Raw genomic sequence first — 18,235 nt, forward strand, 5'->3', positions numbered from 1 at the left:
TTCTGTGCTAAATTCCAACTTGCTTAATGATTGAATACCTGGTTTGTATGAACTTTTGGTCCTAATTTCGTCAACATCAGTTCGAGCTCCAGATAGTTGGAAATTATTAAACCTCGATAATTTAAGCTTTCGAATTAGTATCGAGAGTCGACTGTATAAAGTTCTTGCTTGTGTAAGCCAGTATATTTATTGTTCCAACTTCTGGTCCAAGCTGCTGCCAAAAACATGTAAGCAGTCACAGGACTCCTCTCCATCCCTGATTCCAGGGATGAAAACAATGATAGATAGAGCGGGGGGGGGGGGGGGGGGGCGCTGTGAGCGCGCGAAGCAAGAGGACGTGCAGCGCATCGGCTCCGCCAACTTTTGGCTGGAGCCACCGAATTTCGACCGCAACCCCATCAACACAGCCGCGTCTGTCTTCGCGAAGTCGGCAGCCCTGTGGATACCACTCTCCTCTCCATCCCTGATTCCAGGGACGAAAACAGAATGATGGATAGAACGTGATTCTTGACGGAAAATAAAGTTGTCTGGCGCACAAAATTGTCCACCGAGCTAAGTTGTTTATGGTTGTGGTTTCTGATGTTTAACGTCCCAAAGGGTCTCAGGCTATGAAGGACGGGGTTCTTCAACGTGCGCTGACGTCGCACAGCTAATACACGGGCCTCTAGCATTTCGCCTCCAGAATGCGAGCGCCGCGGCCGTTATCGAACCTGCGTCTTCGCGTCAGCCGATCTACGTGGTATCACAGCATCTGCGGCAAGCTGGGGTAGGGAAAATAGGGAAAAGAAGAGGAAGCACAGAAGAAGAAGAGCGAGACGAAGAGAACCGCGTTCTTGCCTTCCTCTAATTGAAGTGAGGGATATAGGAAAGGGATCGAAGTGGGTAAATTTTCTGGCAGCGACCCTCTCCCTGTTTCTTCCTTGTTTATTAACCCCCCCCCCCCTTTTGCTCACATTTCCAAGCCCGTGCGGTGTTTGTTTAAGAAAATCAAATGGGAAAAGGGAGGAATATGCCCGTCCCTGGTCCGCTCATTTTCATTTCTTGTTTGTGCCACCATCATCAGCATCAGCTTGACTACTCCCACTGCAGAGCAAAGGCCTCTCCCATGTCTCTCCAATTAACCCTGTCCTTTGCAAGTCGCGGCCACCGTATCCCCGCAAACTTCTTAATCTCATCCTCCCATCTAACTTTCTGCCGACCCCTGCTACGCTTGAATTCTGTTGGAAACCGGTTATCTTGCCTTCGCATTACATGCCCTGCCCAAGCCCATTTCTTCCTCTTGATTTCGACTAGGATGTCATAATCCCCTGTGTTCCCTCAGCCACTCCGCCCGCGTTCGGTCTATTAACGTTACAGCTACCATTTTTCTTTCCATAGATCGCTGCGTTGTCCTTAACTTAAGCTGAACTCTCTTTGTTAGCCTGCATGTTTGTGTCACCACAGATTCATAATTGAATCAAATCATTTTGCTTAACGTGCAAGGGCGCCGCTGGCTTAAAAAGGATCAAAGTTCTTCGATTTGGTATAAATAAGCTCGTAGAAATTTTTCGTTCTGTGGATGCGTGCTCGATATGTTGATGCTGCATGACTTCTGGTTTGTAGCCTAATCTGTGTCTCACGTGTAATTGTTGAGCAGACAAGGGAATGGAAATGAGGAGCTCGTTATGACACTCTTAGGAAAGAACCCAAACGTCACCGAAACCAATCAAAATGCACACGGGAATGCTTTATTTTTGTTACTGTGTCGTGCTGATCAAGGGGAAATTAGTGTAATTGGATTATCCCTGAAAGATAAATAATTATAAAGTAGCAGAAAGAATAACCACATGCCGCAATGTGATATCCAATCCACGACATCCGAATTTCACGTCAGGTGCTCTACCAATTCAGTTACGGTGGCGATTGCCCAATCTTCTTAATGCTATAGGTTAGGTTACTCTCATGATTAGGTTACACGCAACATAAATATCCCCGAAGTAGAAGATTCGACAGTCGCCGCCGAAGCTGGGTTGGTAAAGCACCGGACGTGAAATTCGGAGATCGTGGGTGCGGATCCCGCCGGCGTCAAGTAATTGCTTTTCCTGCTGCTTTCTAATTATTTATCTTTCAGCGATAAAATAATTACACTAACATCTCCTTGATCAACACTACAAAATAATGCAAAAAGAACAGAAACATTCCCATGTGCTCATTAGTTTCCATGACTCTTAGCCACTCCCGTATGTGCATAGCTTGTTGTTCGACAAGTTCGCCGTGACAGCGTGTGATGCGACGCAGGTTTCAGCCGTAAATATAAAAGCACATGGGCCAAGCCACTACGCTATTGTAATCAGCTGTAGTCATTTCCAAGGGCGTCCGCAGAACTTTTTCCTGGGGAAGGGGGGGCACCCGATGTCCGGGGATGGGGGCGGCGGTAGGTTAGCACCAAAAAGGAACTGTGCATCCGACATTCCAGGTTGCCCCCGTTCCGGACGCCCATGGTCATTTCTTTACTTGTAAATGTAAACTATTTTTTGCGAATATTTTTCACGTGGGTCGAGCAAGCTTTTTTCTCTTGGGCCCATAAAAATCCACAGGGCAATCTACCGTTATTTGACCAACAAACAATATGCCCCTGTCAAGGCCTAAAAAGATCCTCCGGGTCTTCCTACAGACCTCCCTTGGATACAGAAAGAGCGGCCAGAAGGATATATGAGGGATGCGTGAAGGATATCGCATGTCCTATTTCGCATGCAGGGACATCCCTCGGCCAAACGGGCGAGTTGGTGAAACATTTCTTAAGAAAAACGTACGGAAAGCAGAGGAAACTCAGGCCATACGCTGTTTCCTCTGCCTTCCGTCTACGTATTTCGCGCTGTTTACCCTTAAGACATCCTTTGGATGTCAATGTTATCACCGGTAAGTGGCCCCGAATATTACAGTAGTCTTGCAAAATAGTTGTGTAAGCTGCAAAAACGTTACATTTTTCATTGAAACGTTGTGCTAATGTTAAATATTAACAATTATCGTTATATCTTTTATCGCAAATATTAGTTGACATTTTAAATTAGACATTTGCTAATTCTGTGCTCTAATTCATTCGAATATAAAAGTAATACCCTAACTATAAAACAGCAGCATTATGTACCAGAACTTTTCCCATTGCGGCCGCCGTGGCTCAACGGTTATGGTGCTCGGGAGCTGCTCCGAAGGACGCGCGTCCGACCTCGGCCGCTGCGGTCGCATTTCGATGGCGACAAAAATGCTAGCGATGTCAGTGCACTTTAAAGAACTCCAGATGATCGAAATTTCCGGAGCCCTCCACTACGGCGTCGCTCATATCCTGAGTCGCTTTGGGACGTTGAACCTCATAAACAAACTAAACTTTCCCCTCTGTTCGTACAGTAATAGGATGTATGTACATGTTCTTCAAGAACTGGTGGAACGGGCCCGAAGAGCGGCCCTGGAATGAGGGCCTACTTGTTGTTGTTGTTGTTCCTCAGCGTTGAATCCGAACACAATAAAGTTTCTTCTTCTTCCTCCTTCGACTTTAATTCTGGAAGTGAAAGGCTGTCCAAACCAGCGCACTGAAACTCGATTTTCACAAAGCTGCTGTATCGATGAATGACAGCGTTATAAAAAGCCATAATCAAAACTTTCTTGCGCCACAATTTCTTACCAAGATGCGAGTGAAATGAAGAACTCATGATGTCCATACGAGAGCCGGCTGCACCAGCGCTGCAGATGACGGGCGCAGCGACATCGCAATGCCATCATGAACTGCGGCCGCTATGGCTGGCCCGCCGAGGCACCGGAGGGACTCGGACAGGGCAGAAAGCGTAACTATTCGACTAAATTTTCCCTAATCCTAAAATCCAGACTAACACAAATTAGAACCTTAACTACTTCTGCCTAAGCCAATTTCATCGCACACAGAACACGAGGCAAGAATCAGCGTTGCAGAACTGCGGTAGCGTGGACATGAGGCGAGAGGGCGAGCATCGAGATGAGACAGGAAGCGGGAGTCCGTCCGTGCCCAGCGTGGGATTCCCTGAAGAAGCGATAAGGGTACCGAAGAGAGGAAGGGAGATAGAAGCATCAAGAGGGGCGATAAGCGCAGGCTCCGAGACTCGATACGGGCTCTCCAGTTTCCACCAATGTGTTGTCGGTCGCCCGCAAAGAAGCAAGACAGCTGCGGTGGTCGCTGGATGCTACGGCGACGATGCGTCCGGAATCCTTCCTGCGTGCCTGGGCGCTGATCGCGGCGCTCTCCTCGTACTGCGGTGCTGCGTCGGTGCTGTACCCGCGCGAGTCTGAGACCCGGGAAGTGAAGCTTCTGGACGGAGTTTGGAACTTCCGGGCCTCCAGCGATTCTGACCCCGAGGAGGGCTTCCAGAACAAATGGTTTCAGCAGCCGCTGTCACTGGTCAGTATACGTGTTATATGTATACGTGCACTCCAGCCATTTGCAGGGCTGTTTTTATTTTAAAGAAAGGGGGAGGGGGCAAGGTATTTTTCCTGCGGCCCCTTGAGCAAGTTAAGAGTGTCAGATGGCCGACGCAAGTTAGTTCTTGTATAATATCAGCAGTGGACAAGTGTTTGGATTAGTGAAAACCGCGTGAAGTTCATTAACTCGCAGTGTAATCTCAGCATATATGTGTGGACGTTTCTGTATTCGGCACTGTTTATATGAGTCCACCGAGGCTATAACCAAACCTCTGGCAGAGGCAGTATGTCTGCTCATAGGAATCCGATACAGAGTGCTTTTTTTTGGAACCTTGTAAAAAGATAAGAATGAAGACAAGAATCGGACCCGGCGGCGTGCACGTATGTTTCCTGCCGTTTCTTTTTGCAATTGAGAAAGAAATTAAGGCTAAAATTGCTGGCTAGCTAATAAGTGACATGCGATAACACATTAAGGCATGCGATCCCTTCTGTCACACCTCCATGATCTCTGACGCGAACGCTCAGAGTGTTTTTATTATTATTTTATGAGTGGACCACTATAGTAATTTAAATCGGCCAAAATTTCTTACCCCAGGCGTTTATTTCCTTTTGGCGTTTTTCTTACATCTGCAGAGGTACATCGCACGTTTGGATGCCGTCACATCTGAGCTTGAAGCATACCATCTGAATGTCAAATTGGTAGAAATCTGAATGGAAAAAATCCGTACACAATAGCATGCCCGCAGCGTCGATAAATCAGAAGTTCTCCGCGCGATAAGTCGGTGGTCTCACCTTTTATAGGGTCAATACACCGACCTCACCACGAGTTTCAACCATATAGTTAAAGTTCCACCACGCCGGTTATTGTACAATAGTGCTTCGAATAGTAATACTAACTGAGAATTGGGACTACAAAGCTGTGATTATTTTAACATCTGACAATCCATAAATTATACACTCTTAGAAAAAAGGTAGTACGAACTTTTGTGGTAGTAACTGGTTGTCACATATGTTGCTATCCTGTTAGTAACTGCAGTTAATAACGGGAAGGTTAGTAACAGTTACTAACCCATTGAGTTAGTAACGACTGCTACCTGCAGTTAGTAACGGGAAGGTAGTAGTATTTACTAAGAAAATGAATAGAAACTCGCATATGTTGCTAGATTCATCGTACGGTGTGCTGGCGTGGCTTGTCAAATTTATGCGTACTCGAAAAATAAAGAAGCTTCACAGTCAATTTGACTAATTCCGGAACCCAGACAGAGCGCGCTGGCCGTAAATCACCCACTTAGGTTTAAGCTTATCGCGCATTACATGCAGAAATTATGCGAGGTGATGGCATCAACATCCTTATACCGCGCGCACACAAAGGTTCAGAATACAGGAAAAGCACAAATAAGAGAGAGTCACACTCGCGTGCAATGTAGGGAAATCTTTCTCAGTCTTATATACTCCATAAATCAGACTCTCATTTCCGTGCTAGTGGTCTTACCGGTTGAGCTAAGATACCAGCGTTAATTATGAAGTTGAGACTGTAGAAACAGCTTAGTCTATCTAACCATATGTTTCATTACAAAACCGATTTATTAGCACGACAATATGTGTCAGTTTATATTATCTGACTTGATTTTAAGGTTAAAGGAACGGTTACTAAGGCAGTAACTATAGCGACCATAATTAGTAAAAAGGCAGCAAGGGCTACTTTGACTAACTATACCTTGAAGAAGGTAGTAAATAGCTGATAAAAAGTAGTCAAACGAAGTCAGAGTTGGTATCTGCTGCACTTACTACGTTTTTACTTTTTTTTTTCGAGTGTCCAGCTGCAAATTTGTAAATTAAAACGAGAATTTGAACCAGGAACTGGAAGGCGCAGTGGATTCTTTAGTGATATTTTCCGCTTAGAGAAATCAATAACCTGATGTTAAGTGCGTTTTATTTTTTAAGAATATATGCTGATTTTCGCGAAATTGACTGCACACTTCCGCGGCGCCGCTAACTAGTCTAAATAGAATCGGCGCTCGCGGAACCACGCCGTTCAATCCGTAGCGATAGCTTCGCTGACACAGTTATGCATTTTTTTCATAGTTTTCATATAAAATATGCCTTGATTAGTTGGATATATGCACGCTAACGAGACAAAGAAGTCGCTAAGGGTCATGGGATAATTTTTTATGGTGCCAGCAAAGTCAAAGAGAGCATGGAAGCAGGCAGTTTTCCTGCTGTAGTAGAACATTTTCAGGATCATGACAGTACTGATCTCCTCAAACACTAAACATATTTTTCTATAAAGACAATATGCCTGGACTACAAGGGCCTATCTAAATACGAGGTGCTGTAAGTTAACGTGAATATTTACATATTTACATATTGGTATATGTAAATACGAAGAACATGACTAATGGGCATCTTTCCAGCGCGAAGAGTTTTGTGCCTGTCTGTATGCGTAATGACAGCCGTGAATACGACATGCGTGTATGGTGATAGGGGGCTTTGCCTTTGTTCTCCATGAAACGAGGGGTGGAGTTGTATGATGATTTATGGTTTATTGGGGTTTAACGTCCCAACGTGATTCGGGCTACGAGGAACGCCGTAGTGAAGGGCTCCGGAAAATTCGACCACCTGTGGATCTTTAATGTGCACTGACGTCGCACAGTACACGGGCCTCTAGAATTTAGCCTCCATCGAAATTTGACCGCCGCGGCCGGTATCGAACCCGCGTTTTTTGGGTCAGCAGACGAGCACCATAACCACTGAGCTACCGCGGCAGCTTGGAGTTGTATGATGATTTCATCGAATCCCGTATCTTTCTGGTTCTCATTTCATTTCATTATTGTCCCATTCACTCACTGTGACTAGAATAAGTCAGTCAGGCGAGCAAATGATAAGAATTGATATTGACATATGAGTGCGCTAACTTCAGGACAATAGTATAGACACCAATAAATATAGCCAACCAACTAGCTCCTTTTAGAGAATTACTGAAGTTAATAATGAAATCCAATCGAACGAAACTTGTGTCATATAGACATTTGCATTAATTGCGTGCCTTCCGAACAGTGATTGAAAAAGAGCGCTCGGAAAAGGCGACCTCACTGTTCTCTCTTTCAATCTGTACACACGATTAGAAATCTGTAACCATATTCAAAGAAGCAAGTGGTTAATAAAATTCATGTGCACGAAGAAACTTAGTAGGGCGCAACATTATCAGTTAAACCTCGAGCGTCAGTGATCCGACTAGCAAACCTTTCTAGCTTATTTTCTTCGCAAGCGCAAAACAAAATCGCAGTGCTAACCCGACGTGCTAAATGCAGAAAACTGTGCTTCTAGTTATGTGCTTCACTCGTTTCTTGCACAATCTTCATATTCGATATCTTTCTTGCGATATCTTTCTCGCGTCGACCGCCTTTCACGCCAGCCGCTTCCAAACGGCAGACAGCGATTTTTTTTTGGTCCCTCATTTATTCCTTAACGTCCTCCAGAAGAAAAAGCCTGGTTCACAACAGGTTGTCACCACTGGCAAGGAAGCGCGAGCTTATCGTGAAAACTTAAAGCGAGTGCAATTCTACCTATAGGCTGCCTACAAGAGGAGTCCTATAGCTCCGTAACGCCTCCATACTGGATTACTTGATGCGCCCCCTCTAGGCCGTGAAAATCACCAATACAGTACAAATAGCCAGAACAATTAACGCCCAGAAAAATGCGCTAGGTACAGTGGAACATGATCGGATATCTTCATGAGCTTGCCCAAACGTAGGAAAAACGGCGATGAGATAATCGAGCCTGTCCAGACAGATATGATAAATTGGGGAGGATATACGCGACAGAAATGCCATAGCATTCAAAACGTAACCTTCTTACCTGACGTTCTCCAACACGCTTGCGCAGGTAGGCGTCCGCGGTGTGCAGGCGTACACAGTCCCGAGTCCAAGTGTATTACGCACTCACTTAGGCGCGCCTTATACCGTGCTCGCACTCTTTTCTCTCTCCCCTTTTTCAATCTCTTTACCCCCTTCTTCAAGGCGTGGCTGAAGCGTTCACGCAGAGAGAGAGAGACCTGCCTCTAAATTCTCCGCCCCTCACCTCGAGCGCAAATTACCCAAGAGTTAAGTCTGCGATCATATAGGTATGCGCAAAACGGGGAAGGTAAGGGGGGCAGTGGCTGTCCTAATAGACATGGGTAAAATGGGCGCAGATTTTGTACCATATATCCCTGCTATCCTTGTATTTTGTACTCTGCTACCCATAACGCACCAAAGGGCGCTACCGTGAACTTTACCCCCTCCCCCACTTATGATGAGACCTGCGCACGCCTATATATGTCTGAGATGCACATGCATACAGAACTAGCTTAATAAAGCGTGTATAAAATTGTTAGCCGTCTCCGCTTAGCCTTTCTTTGGCACAGGTGTTGACAAAAAATGATGCGCAAGATAGGCATATTTTCGAATTGGGTGACAATAAAACGCTACGCCCTTCGTGCTGGTCTGATAAACCTTGCACGTGCTGTTCGAAAATGTGTTTGTTCCAAGGCCAACTGTTCCCGTCTCTCTCACTTCTCTCAGCGTCTATCGAACAATAGCGTGAAGTATTAGATTTGCCTAGCTGCAATCAGCCTATAAGTAGAAGAAAAAATAAAACGTGAAAGAAACCGTGTGATAATATACTAATGTCATTGTACGCACGTGCGCAGTCACTTCAGAGGACAAGGCGTGGTGATATTCTTTTCAGGAACGTCTGGCGATAGCAGCGAACCTCTCAGACAGAATGAACCTACAGCATATCGCTAATAACGTCAAGTATGCAAAAACACTCCGTCGGTCAGTTCACAAGAGATGACGTGAGTTCTGCGGAATTATCACGGGCTTAAATGCGACGACCTGTTATGGACGGAATCTACACAAAAGCGCGCTGAAAATGCTCAAATTCGGCCGAAAGGTCAAAATGACTGCTGTTTATTTCCATGCGAGTAACAGCAGTGAATCCTGAAGGTGTTTCATTTGATCAATTATACAGCGATTTTCTTTAATGGATTATTGAACAATAGGCATGAGCAACGTGTACAACGCATATTATGTTAAAATAAGGCGCTCTAAATTTGCACTGACCGAGATCATGAGATCCCAAAATACACTTTTAACGGTCTTAATTGTGCCACAAACGTATACTGTATATACATGGTCTGTTCTGAAAGTAGTAGGACTGGTTTTTTCCTGGGCGAACGGGCGGACGAGGGGTGGTCTGCGCGTGCAGGATCGTTGAAGGGGGATATTGGGAATGCTGGGGAAAATCGGCAGTCAGCTCTCGGCCGTCAAAGAGAGGAGGTCGCTTGTACTGTGAACCCCTGTCGAAACGTCTCGTCACGCAAAATCGTCGAGCGTTTACTGGATCAGCGATACGCGATCAAATTTTGAGTAAATCTTGGTAAAACGGGCAAAGAGACTCACAACATGATTAAGGAGGCCTACGGTGACGCTTCCATGGGTAGATCAGGTGTTTTTGATAGGCACAAGCTTTTCCGAGAAGGTAAGGAAAGAAGGAAGACGACCGCTTCAGACGCCCTTCGACCAGCAAGACCAACGAAAATGTGTAGCGAGGGAAACATTTACTTAACAGTGATCGTAGAATAAGTATCAGAATGATTGCTGATGACTTGAGCATTCCTCAAACCCAAGTTTTTGGGATTGTGACAGAAAACTTATCCATGAGGAAAGCGTGCGCGAAGTTGGTGCCGGGAGTGTTGTCAGAGGAGGAAAAGGCCAACCGGTAGGATCTTCTTCGTCATCTGAATGAGGACCCCGATTTTTTGTCCAGCACAAGGCGGCAACGCTGTCTCAGCCCCCCTACAGACTCGACTTGGCCCTGCCAGACTTTTTTCTATTCCCGAGAATAAAATCGACGCTCGAGGGGAAACATCACGGATCGGTAGAGGTGGTTCAACAGGCCGTGACGAGGGAGTTAAACAGCATTCCGGTCCAGGCGTTCCTGGAGGCGTACGAAAACTGTAAAACTCATTAGCAGCAGCGTGTAGGTGCGGAAGGGTGCTACCTTGAAAAATTGTAAAAAATGAGTCCTACTTCTTTCAGAACAGACCATGTATAGTTTAGCAAACAATAACGGTATGGGAGAGACTAACAAAAGTTAGGCGTGCACTGAACAGCATCCAGAAAACTGAGCCTGTGTCATCTTAGATCAGTGTTTAACAAAGGGTGACATTGAGACATAAATGCAGCGCGAAAGCCACGAACACCTAAGGAAGAAACACCCACAGACACCCAAAAGCCAGAACTAAGTTCAATCGCTTCGTCACCGGAGCACTTTGTTTGCCCACTTGTCCGCCTACACATGCATGCGCTTCGTATTGTGCGAACCCTCACCCGCGCTTTTCTCCTGGAGATACTTGGCTTCACTCGTAATAAGGGAGTAATTACTCTTTGGCATCCACCCGAGCGCAGCCATACGGCTACAAAGGAAAGCTATACAGCTTTCTCAGAAACTTCGCAGTTAAAGAAAAATTCCTCCTGGTCCGGGGTTCGAACCCAGGACCACCGCTTCACCGGAGCAGTCGCTCTACCAATTGAGCTAACCAGGACGGCACGCTTATGGTAGGGCGAGAGCGAACTGATCAATAACTCGAAGTGGGAACTGTGTTGGTCAAATGTTTAGGGGAATCCCCCAAGGTGCAGTAGATTTGTAATAAGGGAGTAATTACTCATTGGCATCCACCCGAGCGCAGCCATACGGCTACAAAGTAAAGCTATACAGCTTTCTCAGAAACTTCGCAGTTAAGAAAAATTCGTCCTGGTCCGGGGTTCGAACCCAGGACCACCGCTTCACCGGAGCAGTCGCTCTACCAATTGAGCTAACCAGGACGGCACGCTTGTGGTAGACTTCTTGGCTTGGCTTGGACGGCAAGCTTGGCTTCACTCGGTATCGTCAAATCACCAAAGAACATTAGTGGAGCAAATGGTACTTTTCATGGGGCTTTAGCGCTGACCTCGAATTAAGTTTTTTTTTTCCTCCCCTCAAAGTGCGAATTTTCCTGTTTTCTTCGTATTTACACGAAAAGGCTATGTTGAGTGGAGACAATGGCGTGCGCGTAATGGTTGACTGATCCCGCCACTCCATCCTAGAGCTTTATCCTTCGGACCTATCCCGCCGATTACATCTTGCAGAAGGGTGTCTGGACCACTGTGTATGCAGTGGCCAACAAGTGGACAGATTGAGTCATAGATTTATGAATTAAATGATCACGCCACGTATACCGACGAGGAGTGCATGGGTCACTATATGTGCTCCAGACTTCATGGTCACAAGTCTCCTCAGGGGTGTGAGCATAGAGCTTTTGGTTTTAGGGTAGAAATATCGATCAAAAATTATTTTTAGGCTTTGCTGTTTAAAAATCCTAGGAGCCCCGAAGAACTAATTCTTAGAACGACGAGAAACACCCAAAAATTGGAAAGGACGCTTCAGCCTCGATTTAATGGTATGACGTGCTAACGCTAATGGGTGAATGTCCGTATATGGGGAATTGGTCATTCTCGACTTTGCATTCATAGATACCAGGCAGTCCTGATACCACTCCCTGCGGAGTGGCGAAGCGGTTAAGCGATGCGTCGCTGCCCTGCGATGTCAGGTGCTGCCACCGGAGGGGCTGGGCGATCCCGGTTGCTCCTCCCCAAAAACCTGTCGCGACCAGTCATTAATTTAACTGCCACCTGCTGCGGTGGTCAGTTTGCTCACAATCCGGTGAGCAGGTTGTGAATACGCCACAAGGTCATGTGACCTAGGTCGACCTTCTAGGTTGCTTCTCTGGGGATTCTTCGCTCACAACGCCGGTGGCGCTGACGACGCCGGATTTTCAGCAGAACGGGGGAGCCTTAACGCTATCGCATTAAAATGGCACTTTAACCCCTCTGGTTCCCTCTTTGAAGTGGGCGCGACTTGAGTCAAGCATTGCTTGCACTGATGGAATAAAACCGCTATTTGGGTTTGTCCTCAGCCGTATCGTTGATACTGTAGCGTGGTCCGGCAGCCGAAGACGACGACTGTCCCAGTACGCCTGCCAAGCACGCGCAGACTGGATTTTCATGGCTGCTTAACTGCAAGGCCGGCGCAGAGCTGTTCCATCCCAGCCTGGCTGAGCGCGTCCAGCCGAATATATTTGTGGAGACCTGACGATGACTGGCGCCCACGATTCGTCTCCACAAATTTGGTGACCTGGACGTGATGCGGTGCCGGCGGAACAAGGCCTCGATTGTGAGGAACCAAAGTTCCGAGTCCGATGACCAGAAGTCGGGGAGCTTGAGGGCGGAGACCGCGGACTCATGAAGTGGCAGCGTGCGAGGCGACGGAGACGGCACAGGAGTGGAGGGATCCATGGCCAGGGCTTACACGATGGAAGGTAGGCGGGGTCTCGAGCTCCGGGCAGCGGTAGGCCTAGCGAAGCGGCTGATGCAAAGCGCAGGGCAGGAGCAGAGAACGAAGACGCGAAGTCCGGAGTCACCATCGCCCTCCTGCCCCTCAGCTATCGAGCCCAGCTCCTGACGATTGCTATACCCTTCTCACTGCTACTCATGAGGAGCTAGCCCGGCAGGTGGCGCAGCTTACAGCTGAAGTTGCAGCTCTTCGTGCTCGCCGGCCGCATTCGTCGTCTCCACCCGCCGTAGAAGCCCCAGTTTTTCTGGCAATCGTTCTCCGCCCTCGACGACCCTTTGCTGGTTCCACCGCCGATACGGCTCTCGCGCACGCCACTGCCGCCAGCCCTGCTCCTTCGCGGGAAACGGTCCGGCCGAACACTGAAGGCGACCGGTGTTCTCGGCCCGCGATCCAGTCGCCTTTTCCACGCCACTGACCGTGTAACCAAAGTCCGCTACCTCATCGACACTGGTGCCGAGATCTGTGTTCTTCCGCCTACGTTGGCTGAGCGGCGCCGTCCTTTAGACTCTCCTCCTCTGACCGCAGTCAACGGATCCACCATACGGACATACGGCCAGAAGTCGGTAACGCTTGACCTCGGACTCCGCCGTACTTTTCGCTGGGTATTTGTTATCGCGGACGTGCGCACGCCAATCATCGGCGCCGACTTCCTATGGCACTACAGGCTCCTAGTTGACATGCGGCAAAACAGAATACTGGATTCAGAAACAAGCCTAGTCGTCCAAGGCGTCTCTTGCCGCGCTCCACCACTCCGGCTCCTCCAGGCGCACAGCACCGTTTCCGACCCTTGGTCCAGCATCCTTGCTGAGTTTCCAGATGTCTTCCGACCCCCGTCCCTCCAAGCGCCAGTCGCTCACAACGTGACTCATCATATTGTGACGACTGGGCCTCCCGTGTTTGCTCGCGCTCGTCGCCTCGCACCGGATCGCCTCGCTGTCGCCAAACAGGAATTTGAGCATATGCTAGAGCTTGGCTTCATCCGCCCCTCCTCCAGTCCTTGGGCGTCGCCTCTCCACATGGTGCCCAAAAAGACCGGCGACTGGCGACCGTGCGGCGATTACCGGGCCCTCAACAAGGCCACAATCCCTGACCGCTAACCGATTCCCCACATCCAAGATTTTACATCGGCTCTACATGGCTGCACAATCTTCAGCAAAGTCGATCTTGTGAAGGCATATCATCAGATTCCTGTGGAACCGTCGGATATCCCGAAGACCGCCATTATTACACCTTTTGGCATGTTTGAATATCTGAGGATGCCTTTCGGTCTTCGCAACGCGGCCCAGACTTTTCAGCGTTTCGTTGACCAAGTCCTACGCGGCTTGACGTGCTGCTTTGCCTACCTTGACGACATTCTCGTCTTCAGCCCTACGGTAGAGGCCCACAAGCTCCACCTGCGTCAAGTGCTCGAAAGACTCAGCCGCTTTGGTCTCGTGGTCAACGGACCGAAAAGCGAGTTCGGCGTTGCTGAGTTGGACTTTCTCGGCCATCGCGTCAACGCCCATGGCATTCGCCCCTTGCCGGCCCGTGTCACCGCCATCAGTCAGTTTCCCCGGCCCACCACCACCCGACAACTGCGCGAATTTCTTGGCCTCGCCAACTATTATCGGCGCTTCATTCCTCGCTGCGCTGCAATACTGCAGCCTCTCCACGACCTTCTCTCGGGCCACGGCAAGCCGACCGCTCTTGTTGCTTGGACCGATGCCGCTGACCGCGCATTCAGCGGCACCAAAGCAGCCATTGCCGGAGCGACGCTGCTGGTTCATCCTAAATGTGACGCGCACGCGTCCGTCATGGTTGACGCATCGGACACTGCTGTCGGCGCGGTATTGCAACAGTTCGTCGCTGGTGTTTGGCAGCCAATTGCCTTCTTTTCCAAGAAGCTTGCGCCCCCTGAACGCCGCTACAGCACCTTCGGCCGAGAGCTGCTAGCAATATATTCAGCCGTGAAGCACTTCCGACATTTTCTCGAGGGACGCAGATTTCATATCCTCACTGACCACAAACCTCTGACGTCCGCGCTAGCATCCAACAGTACCTCCTAAGCTCCTCGCGAAATCAGGCAGCTCGCCTACATTTCCGAATTTACCTGCGACATTCGTCACGTCAGCGGCAAGTCCAACATAGTTGCCGACGCTCTTTCTCGTGCTGAAGTCAATGCGACGGACAATGGACGGCCAGTCATCGAATTCACGGCTATGGCTGCTGCTCAACGAGCCGATGCCGAGTTGCAACGGTTTCGCACGCGCGACACCTCTTTAGTGTTGCAGGACGTCTTGCTCCCTGACTGCGCCGTTCCCCTAGTTTGTGATACATCAACCGGTCGCCCTCGCCCCTACGTGCCTCCACCTTACCGACGAACCGTCTTTGATGCCCTCCATTCTTTGGCCCATCCTGGCATACGCGCAACACAGCGCCTTGTCACGGCTCGCTATGTCTGGCCTCGCATCAACGTCGACGTTCGCCGCTGGTCGCGCGCGTGCCTGAGCTGTCAGAAAAGCAAAGTGCATCGACACACTGCGACGCCGCTTGGCACGTTCCCGTCCCCGGACGCCCGCTTCAGCCATCTGCACGTCGACATTGTCGGTCCCCTTCCTACCTGCGGGAACCACCGCTACCTGTTAACCTGCATTGACAGGTTCACGAGATGGCCTGAAGCGATGCCCCTTCTGGACATAACGGCGGAGTCGATCGCAAGAGCACTCATCACACTGTGGATAAGCCGCTACGGTGTCCCTTGCACCATTACGACTGATCGTGGCCGTCAATTTGACTCCACCTTATTTGCTAACCTATCTCGGCTCCTCGGCGTCAATCACATCAAGACGACCTCTTACCACCCGATTTCCAACGGTGTCATTGAGCGTTTTCACCGGCAGCTGAAAGCTTCACTTACGGCGTCCGCTTTTCCTTCGCCATGGATTGAGCGCCTACCCTTCGTCCTGCTTGGTCTCCGCACTGCACTTCGCAGTGACTCTTCTACCTGTGCAGCAAAGCTAACGTTTGGCACTACTCTCCGTGTCCCTGGCGAATTCTTCGAGCCCTCACCACCCACGCCTGCTGACCTCTCAGATTACGCCTACCGCCTACGTAGCGCTATGAGCAGTGTAGTTCCACCACGTCAACGCCAGTATTCCCGTCGTGTCCACGTCCCCTCCGACCTTCAACGGTGCACTCACGTCTTTGTTCGCCACGACGCCGTACGCCCGCCCTTACGGCCACCATACGATGGTCCGTACCAAGTGCTCCGGCGTGCTCCTAAGCACTTTCTCCTGCTCATCAACGGCCGGCAGGACACAATCTCAGTTGACCGCCTTAAACCTGCTCATCTTGACACCGACGTCATCGCTAACTGTGCCGCTGCATTCCCTCCCGACCGTGCCAGTCCTCGTCGCGTACGATTTGCGCCAAGCCTATCCGCTTTTCGCCATTCACACCTCGCTCATGGCTTCATCGCTAGAGGGGGGGGGGGGGGGGGGGGGGGGGGGGGGGGGCTTGTAGCGTGCCATCGTGGTCCGGCAGCCGAAGACGACGACTGTCCCAGTACGCCTGCCAAGCACGCGCAGACTGGATTTTCATGGCTGCTTAACTGCAAGGCCGGCGCAGAGCTGTTCCATCCCAGCCTGGCTGAGCGCGTCCAGCCGAATATATTTGTGGAGACCTGACGATGACTGGCGCCCACGATTCGTCTCCACAATACCATACCCTACCTGTACTTACTTCCGTCGGAAAACGACAAGATGCCTGCCTCATAAGGCATGCGTATAAATAGGCCTTGAGCCTTCAGTTTTTAGAATTTCGAAACTTCGGTTGCCCTCTGCGCTGTGGCCGAACAGATTTTGGCTACATCGCGCCAAAATACAAGCGCTTTCGAGAGGCTTGCAGGCAAAGCAACCTCTCCAGTGCATGTAACTCGTCGAAATAGCCAAAATTTGTCAGGCCACGGCACCGAGGGTAACCGTGTGTTCGAAATTCTAAAAACTAATATGGATATTACTCACAGTGGGTTACACTTCTCTAAATAATTATTAGGCAGCATAATAGTAATAGTTAAAAGCAAATTATTCAATATTAGTAAACCAGCCTGCTAGTTATAGCACGTCTTAGCCGTATTGCAATCTACTACACCGCTGACAATGATATGCCGATAAAAGCGCTCTTCAAACTCAAAAAGCCTATATTTAAAAAACTGCAAGTGCTAGGTGAAACACCCCGTATGAGACCTCCATGTGCGAGAGGTGGAGGAATGTATTCAGAAATCTGCAGCGCGCGACGTTACCTTTTTTTATCCTGCTAGCCCTTGCTAAATTACATCCTAACTAATATCCGGCTTTAACCATGCGCGGAAAACAATTTCACTCAAGTGGATTGTTTTCGGGAAGGTATTGACTCCTTCCTTTGAACGGACAACGCCCTGAAGCAATCAGGATATTGCCTGCGCTAGCCGCAGTATGCGGTCACACGATGGTGATAACGGGTTGCATTCAGCTTAAAGGACTTGCATCGTAGCGAACGTTCCGTAACATCGCAAATAGGCCGCACGTGACAGTGATGCTTCGAACACAATGTAGCAATATCTGTAGCTAGGCTTACGCAAAATAACTCATATGGTGTGGCGCATCGAAAAATGATAAGTCCATAATAAAGCCGCTACAAAGGAACAATAGCGATGAAGCAGAGCTTCGCGGTAGTGTAAGTAACCTGCAACTGCAAAGTGCAGCGCGCCAATTGTTCCACTGTGCTCCGAAAAACTTATGTCATTCAGCCGCTTGAGCTGCAACGAACGCAAGACATGCATACGATAACATTCCTTATCTTGGTGATTTCGACGTAGCCCAGCTAGCTGAGGCACGCTATGTGGGGCTTTGGCAGAGCGCGGAAGCTCATGCCGATAAGCACAGGAGGCACTACAGGATACACTAAAGAATGCTTGTTCATCTGTCTATAGGCTGCGTGTTTCGGCGCTGCGCTCAACACATCAAACTTCAACGCAGATTCCCTATATGGAGGACCCTTTGTTTTCAAGTTTTGTTTCCGCTAAATTACGCGGGTAAAAGTTGGGCACCATTTTAGTGGAAGATGAAGTAGAAATTGAGTTTATCACAAAAGCCTTCCACTTTCGGGCTTTTTGTTTTCATCATTATTGCAAAGAATTGACCGTGAGCGTTCGCCTTGTGGAAGGATATAAAATGCCTTGATTATGCGAAGGTACAAAAAGTGGTAGGATTTTAACGTGGTTAAACCGAGCAGATGTGTTCATTCTTCGCCTCTTCTTTCTGGCGCCGCCGCGGTAGCTCAGCGGTTATGGTGCTCGGCTGCTGACCCGAAATACGCGGGTTCGATCCCGGCCGCGGCGGTTGAATTTCTTTGGAGG

At 49.0% G+C, this 18,235-nt stretch overlaps 1 protein-coding gene across 1 annotated transcript in view; it reads left to right on the top strand.

The window, feature by feature from the left end:
* The first annotated feature begins 4,124 nt into the window (after positions 1 to 4,124).
* LOC149342542 (beta-glucuronidase-like) overlaps positions 4,125 to 18,235 on the top strand; it is a 28,961-nt gene continuing 14,850 nt past the window's right edge. Inside the window, exon 1 of the mRNA XM_089544904.1 lies at positions 4,125 to 4,405. Within this exon, the coding sequence (XP_089401030.1) occupies positions 4,202 to 4,405 (204 nt within the window). The 5' untranslated portion in view covers positions 4,125 to 4,201. The remainder of the gene's footprint in view (positions 4,406 to 18,235) is intronic.

The sequence above is a fragment of the Amblyomma mixtum genome, chromosome 5 (assembly GCF_055824585.1).
Source record: "Amblyomma mixtum isolate Tamu chromosome 5, ASM5582458v1, whole genome shotgun sequence".
NCBI lineage: Eukaryota > Metazoa > Arthropoda > Arachnida > Ixodida > Ixodidae > Amblyomma > Amblyomma mixtum.